This window comes from Anabrus simplex, chromosome 7, assembly GCF_040414725.1.
Source record: "Anabrus simplex isolate iqAnaSimp1 chromosome 7, ASM4041472v1, whole genome shotgun sequence".
Lineage (NCBI taxonomy): Eukaryota > Metazoa > Arthropoda > Insecta > Orthoptera > Tettigoniidae > Anabrus > Anabrus simplex.
In genome coordinates, this window is record NC_090271.1 from 176,826,298 (window position 1) to 176,834,337 (window position 8,040).

Below are 8,040 nucleotides of genomic sequence, written 5' to 3' on the forward strand. Positions count from 1 at the left end.
ACTCACTGCTTTGTCATTTAAGAATTTACATTTTACCTTTGCAGCATTTCTTGACATGTGGAGCGCATCCTGGGGATGACCAAAGGAAAGGGAATCGCTTGGACTTCTTGTGCAAAATGATATGCAAAAAAATAATGCTAACGCTTCTGCTTTACACCGATGATAGTGAATGTTACAAATAAAGAGGAAACTACACTTGCTCAAAACTCAAAGCCAAGATCATCAGGTTGTTACCTCAGCTTTTCATTCATAGCATATAATGTGGATGGGTTAACTTTCAAAATACGGTAATAATGTTTAAGGCAGTTCACTATATGAAACTTTGAAAATCATTGATTTTTTAATTCTCAATTGAGTTTTGATTTATCAGTTTCTAGCATGATTTTATTATCTTTGTTTTTTGTTCTGGTGTTCACTACTTTTATCCATGACCTTCTTCCATGATAAATCTGGATTGAAAGTTCACTGAAAACCAAAGCTGTGGTACAAGCGGTCAGGCACAATATTGTATTTTTATATTAATATAGTGTTTTTGAAACTGTCAGTATTATAAGAGAGTCCAATTATTTATTATTTTATATTTATTGTACATTTGTAAAAAGTATTTGGCGGAGCCAAATTTGTTGTTGAATGACTTTAAAAAAGTTTATTGATCAGATATTTATATTGCCTATGTGGAGGCAATAATGAGATAGCAAAATTAAAATATTTGTATTTATACTAGCTTTCATATCTTTAGAAAAATTGCAGTTTTTGTATATTACCATTATGGTCAGCTTCACTAATGTGAACATTTCTTTGCATATTAAAAATGAATGAAACTCTTCATTAAAATTGTATTTCTACTTAATAGAATGCTCTCAATATGTGCAGATGTGTTTGGATATTGCTTAAAAATAATTTACATTTTTGTAGTTCTGTAGCAATTTCTGTAAAGATTTTAAACTTCATACACTTATAGATGTCTTCCATAATCATTGCTAGTTGACTTTGTGTCCTAGTAGAAGTGTAATACACTTTGTAAATGATAATTGTTTTATATTTTAACATAATTGAAATATACCTTCTTGGAATATTTACAGTAATTCAGACAACTCACAATACTTAGCTGTAACATTTCAGTAGAGAAGTGGAGTTAGAAATTGTGGTGAGCAAAAGAGGTAAATACTGGAGTAAGTTACCCAGATAGCAGAGCACTGGACTTCTGAGTTTATGTTAGTGCATATGATGCTGGTACAGTACTGTGGTATTCAAAATGCTCAAATATTACAGCCACATGTTGGTTTACCAGCACATAAAAGAACTCTGACACCTCAACGTAACCAAAAATCTGTAAAGGTAGTTAGTGGGATGAAAAACCAATAACATTATTCTTAAAAAGTTGAAATTATTTAATATAGAATGGTTCGTTCACTTCATTTTTCTAAAGAAAACAACACAAATAGAATTTGGCTTGAAAAACAAACCCAGGAGAAAAAAATAACTACAGTATATTATTGTCGATGATAGACAACCTATGTGACAGAAAATTCATTTTTGACATTTTGGTATTGGTGGATTCGGAATTTCCATTTCTATACAGTTGAGAATACCTCCTGTGTGAGGAACAATTGGGTAAGCTATAGTTCTATGAATCTAAAAGTACTCCTATATTTCTTGATGACAGAATCTCTCTCATGTGCTAATCTCCATATAGGAGGCTTCTAAAAAGTGGATTATGTTGCTTGAATGAGAACAGCCAGGCCACAAATTCCATATAAAGTCAAAGTTGTAGATTACTCATTCTTCTTGTATTTTGAAGAAGTGACTACAAACATTCAAGCTCTCAGACCTAGAACCGAATCTGGAGATCACGTGACAGATATTAGAGCTTTGAAATATATCTGAGATGGAACTATTCTACAGTTTCAACAGTTTCTAAGGCCTTGTATGCATCTGAGATACCAATTACAGAAAGTATATTTAAACACCTGCAAGAGATCAAAGATATAATTGAAAATGATCTCCATGTCTTTTATGATAACCTTAAGTTCAAACCAGATAAGAAAAGAAAAATGAGTAAACCAGTTACAGGAGGTACCTATTGTAGTGAATTATTGTTAAATGTAATATTTATTCACATTTAGGTTTAATAAAGTTTGCAATGCATTGTAAAGTAAGATGTACTATTTATTAACCTGTATTGGAACACAAATTAAATCCTCCTACGTGCCACTTAACAACACTGTAAAACCTCCTATGTGGTGTTTCTATTCTTTTACATATTGAGCAAACAATAACCAGAATTTGCATTGTTTTGTAAGCTCTTAGATCAATTCAGTTAAGTAAGCCATTGTCTCAACATTCGAGTTCTGTTACTGAAGTTTAGAGCGCATTATTTTGTAGTTTAACAATGATATCTTTAATCACCCATGGTTTCCCTCCATTTTTACCAACTGATGTTCCTTGATGGTAACTGTTGTCAAGGTAGTTTGCAGCTGCTTCGCAACACAAACAATTCGTATTTTTTGGTAAGAAAAATTATTTTGTTCAGCTATATAGAGTATTAGAGGCAACAGAAATAATAATAGTGATTAATGTTATACTAAAAGTAGTGTATGTCTATAAATGTATGTGGTGGCATATGACACCTTCATGCAATTATGGTAAACAGAAGTTCCCACCCAATTTCTAAGGTTGTATGACTAAACTCATTTTACTTGTTTATTTTAGGTGGCTTTAACTTTAAAATGTTGTCTCCAGAGGAAATTAAGATATATTTACGTCAATTGAGGAGCGAAGATAACATCCCCTTAGAATATGAAGCTGATGAATGCCTTTCAGGTGATGAACTGGTTTCTATTGATGAGTTGGAGCACATTATAGAAGAATATCAGTGTAACAATAGTGAAAGTGTTGAAGCTACCACCATAGATACAAATGAAATGGATGATGGACCTGTGATGTCACATGAATCAATCACATATTGCGTGAAGTGGTGTGAAAATGGGAAACCACAGAAAACCATCTTCAGGGCTGCCAACAGTGAGGTTCGAACCAACCATCTCCCGGATGCAAACTCACAACTGTGCATCCCTAACCACATGGCCAACTTGCCCGGTATTATTGAAATTAGCAGCATCTGAAGAACGATTATTTTGGAACTCGAAAAGAAGGATTTTCAGCAGCAGATGATTAGGATGATGATGATGATGATGAAGAATTGAAATGAAAACAAATTTAATTTTTCTTTATTATTTACTATAGGTAAATATTATCATGATTGCATACCTGCCAACTTTCCCGGTTTTCGACAGTTTTTCCCACCTCCCGCTTATTCTATTATTTCTCCCAATTTTCAGCTTTTTTACGTGAGTGGCCGGAAGTCCTTCACTCATTGGCCACTTTCAAGCGAAATATCTACGTTATTTAATGCGAGAAATGTGTGCGAATTTGCAGTGTTTATTGAAACCTGTTTATCGCGACGCGTATATCGATCGTCAATCTCTCGTTCTCGCGTGCTATGTTTGTGTTCATTCACATCAGTGTAGTCGATTCTAGAGACTAGTCGCTAGATATGGAGTCTTTTTTAGTAATTTAGTGATATAATTTCAGTGATAACGACTAGTGACTTTTCTAGAGATTTTAGGAGCAATTTGGAAACAATTCTGACTAATTTTATTTTATCTCAATATAACTTTTAAAAAAGTGTCTGTACATTGCTCAGAATTTATAAAGAATGATATTTCTGTACCGGTGTGACCACAGTAACCAGGAGAAATGCACGTTTTAATTTTCCGTAATATCTGTCTGTCTGTATGTATCTACATACGCACATCACAAGAAAATGGCTAAAGATAATTTACTGAAAATCGGTATATAAAGTCGGGGAATAAGTCACTACAATCTAGGCCATAAATAGTGTTCACGCTGAGTGAAATGGTATTTTAAGGGAAGGCCTAAAATTCAATTCTCACATATTGGCCCTATTGATAAATACTACATAATTAATAATATATAACTTTAATAATATATAAATTTCCTATCATTTATGTCTTGCACATTTTTACCATACCAGCTATGATAACAGAGATATTCATGACTTTGGATTTTTGTTGCTAAGTCCATATCAGCGCCGAGGTACGAGAAAATGGGTGAACAGAATTGAATGAAAATCGGTATGTAAAGTCGGGGAATAAGGAACTACAGTCCACGCTACAAATAATTTTATTCACCCTGTTCGAAATGGTAGTTTAGGGGAAGGTGCCAAAATTTAATTTTTAATTACCTATCTATTTGGTCATATCGATAAAGTAGTACAGAACAAGAGTTATAGAGAGTATAATTTCTGATTATTTATGTCTTGTTCAGTTTTACTGTACTGACTATAATAATATTGTAAAGATGATTATAAGAACGAGATAAAAGTCATGAAGGAACGATCGCTTGAATAATAACACAAGAGGGAATCATAAAAGAAAGGGGGACTCGCTTCACATCAGATGCTCCAATATCACAGAATCGGAAGAAAACTAAATGTGAAAGCCTGCAATATATACAGCTCATAAAATTGATCAACAATAACATTACAATGATCATTGTATGTTGTGATGTGCTTTGTGTATTCTGCTGCCATTTATCTCCAATAGAAGGGATTACTGCTGCATACCTAGTATAACAGCCTGCTTGAATATTGGCAGGAAGTAGCTGGGGAGATAGATCTCTCTCTTCTTTAGCATGCCATTCCTCTTGTTCATAAATTTTCTGATACTACTGGTACGTAACACACTAGATCGTCATAGTATTCCAGCTATTCGATCCCTACTCTGAGGCAGTGATTGGAATGAGCAGTGTGCACACTTAAATGGAATAACCATGAACCTACTGTACTACGTTGGCGTAGCAGGGCAAGAGGTAATACTACCACATGGCGCGTTCCAGGTGGCGGATAGGGGGGGTCCTAACCGGCTTGCCGGCGGACTTCAGCAAAATAAAATAGCTCTTGTGGACCACACACACACACCTGTGTGTGGGGGACGCAGGCAAAGAATACACCGACGGTATCCCCTGCCTGTCGTAAGAGGCGACTGAAAGGGGCAACCTAGGGATGTTTGAATTAGAACCATGAGACTACTTATAATTAGTACCACCACGCTGGGTCACTTTGACTTGCGCATAGTACCACTAAGTTAGGTACACAATAGATTTGTGATTAGTAGCGACAGTGTGTGAATCAGGGTGAGTTTTACAGTACCTGTGATTAGTACCACTCTATGAGCAACACCATGGGTCTGCCTTGCCTATGGTTAGTAGCCACTATGTGAGGAACAGCATGTTTTGAATTCTGGTCAGTGGATGATTTTGGACTTTTAAATTGTCATTACATTTCGTCGCATTTTGTACCATTAGGGGCCAGTGACCTAGATGTTAGGTCCCTTTAAACAACGAGCATCATCTTAAATGGAATAATGACACAGGAGTGTTAGCGGCTGTCTGCGGCCTGGTCATTCTAGCTCTAGAACTTTGAATTTGTTAGATCGACACTGTGGTACTTTTCTTTAAAAGTGAGAAAATGTGCTGTTTTTCATTTTATTGAATATTTCATATGACAGCATTACGTTTTATTGTGACATTCGTACTGACATCATTGTAACAACCTATGTTGACTTCAGTTGGGAAAACTATAAGGACAGTCTTTCTGAGAATTCCGTAGTGAAGCACAGGTACAACAGCTAGTTATTTGATACAAACAGAATTGCGCTTCGCATAATTGCATGGGCACTTGATGCAATATATTAATCTATGCATTTGCTAAGTAATGGCGTTTAAGTGCATGACCGATACATACGTGTGCAGCATGAGTTCATACTATTTTCGGAAGACTTATCAGAGAGCGATCATCTCACTCACGTACTTCCTGTGAGGTAATAGAGGTGTGTCATATTCAGCCTTGTAGCCTCGTTATAGCAACTGTCGGGCTTTGAGACAATAAGTGTTATAAATATATCACAGTATTGTATTGTGCAAGACATGTAGAATAAGCAGTTTTGACCAATTGTATCTCCTGATTTCTCCTGATTTTTCCTGATTTTCATATCAAAATCTCTTGATTTTTGGTTTTGTAAAGTTGGCAGGTATGTGATTGTTTAACTGTTTTATTTGGAATAAAATACATGTTTCTTATGTAAGAGTCTTCTTTTATACATAACTCCTTATTGCATGGAGGTGTCATATGATGCCTTATCTGTATTTACAGAAGTTAGGCATCGGAAAATTCAAAATGAATATTTTTGTCTTCCAAAAGACCAAAGGTAACAAAAAAAATGATTTTTTAAATGATATTTTAAAATAATTCATGCATGAAGAGGTTAAATAAACTCTGTGGTAAAACCTTGAAATATCGAGAAGATATATGATTACTTGGTGATGATGATTTTTCGTCCTGCTGTAAAATTAGAATTTTGTCACATAAGAGGTTCTATCACCTACGATATACAAGTTTGATAGATGTGTGGTTCAAATAATATACCCTCATTTCATCACAAGCCTAATGCTAGAATGGTGCCTTTGATGAGAACCACAGTTGTCCTGCCAGCCAATGTTTTGATGGTGATCTTTTTTTTTTTTTCCACCAACGGGACTTTAATTAGCTGACCACGATGTCAAACCACAAGAACGTGAGGAACTTCATCTTATTTGCACGTATTGAACTGAGATCACAATTGAAATAAACATCTTGTAGGTTCCACCTTGTTCAATGCAAATACACTGTTGTTAGATGGTTTTACAACATATATTTTATTCAGTCGTGATTGAGACAGCGGAGTGAGCGAGCGGATGTGCTGAGTAGAGTGCTGAATATGGGCAATTCACTAGTGCAGTACAGGGCAGCTATAGGAAGGTGGAATGGAGGAGTGAAATGTGAAAAAGTGAGAGGAGAGATGAAAAATGGGCAGCAAATGGGTCCTTGTTGGTAGCCGCAGTGATAGCAATCTTATTGGAAATTGGTGGAGTTGAACTAAACCCGGGGCCTGAAGCAGTTGGTGCAATCGGATGGGAAGAATTCGAAATGATTAAGGAACTGATAAAACAAGCATGTCAGGATGAGCAAACAAGAGACCTAATTAGAGAACAAGCCAAGGAAATACAAGAGTTAAAACAGTGTGTTAAAGAGGAGATGAAGGTGATAAAAGAGAGAGTGGCTCATAACACGGAGGAAGTAGAACGATTGAAGACCAAAGTCAGGGATTTAGAGAAGGAACTGAGTCAAGTAAAGTGGTCTGAAAACAGGAATAACCATGAGTTCAAGAGGAAAAACCTCTTTATTTATGGTGTGCCAGAAGGAGACAATGAAAGCAAGGTGGAAATAGTATTTAAAGTGGTAGAAGTGATACAAAGTAAAATGAAGATAAACTTTAGTGAGTTGGACATAGACGATGTATATAGAGTGGGGAAAGTGAAGGGTAGGAGACCGATCAAGGTTAAGTTAATATCAACCCTGATGGCAGAAATAGTGCTAAGGAATACCAGTAACTTAAAAGGTGAGAAAATTTGGGTGAGAAGGGACATGGACAATGGTGTCATCAAGGAACAAAACATTTTATGCAGGCACCTAGGCAAAGCAAGATTTCAAGGCCTAAAGGCCTAGATTAAAGGGCACCGTTTGATCATTGGAGATGGTCGCTGGTGGCACATGTGGACACCAGCTCAGCTACAGGAAATAGACGAAAAACACCAACATCAGCAGAGTGTAACGTGTGAGGCAGGAGCAGGCGTGAGTGAGGTAACTCTGATGGAAGTCGGTGATGACGTAGGTGAGAGCGATGCGGCAGAAGGAAGAGGAGCAGAGACAGGAGCTGAGCAGTCAGCGGCACATGCGGGAGAGGAGGGCAATGCACTGGAAGACAGCCCTATTGAGCAACGCCCAGGGATCAGTAAGGGGATTGAAAAAAGAAGACGAGAGACAATGGGAAGGGGTAAAAACGTAAGTCTAAATGATTTATGGGCAAAGAGAAATAAGTTACAGACTGATGGGGGGGGGGGGGGAGAGAATAGCAAAAC

The 8,040-nt window shown here is 36.5% G+C and overlaps 1 protein-coding gene across 2 annotated transcripts in view; it reads left to right on the forward strand.

Annotated features, from left to right (window-relative positions):
• Positions 1-2,155, forward strand: part of LOC136877439 (AKT-interacting protein) — a 130,081-nt gene extending 127,926 nt beyond the window's left edge. The window contains exon 7 of one of the 2 annotated variants that reach the window (XM_067151478.2): positions 45-2,155. In XM_067151478.2, coding sequence (XP_067007579.2) covers positions 45-182 — 138 coding nt within the window. In that variant the 3' untranslated portion in view covers positions 183-2,155. The remainder of the gene's footprint in view (positions 1-44) is intronic. The other variant, XM_067151479.2, reaches the window with a different exon arrangement.
• Positions 2,156-8,040: the final 5,885 nt, after the last annotated feature.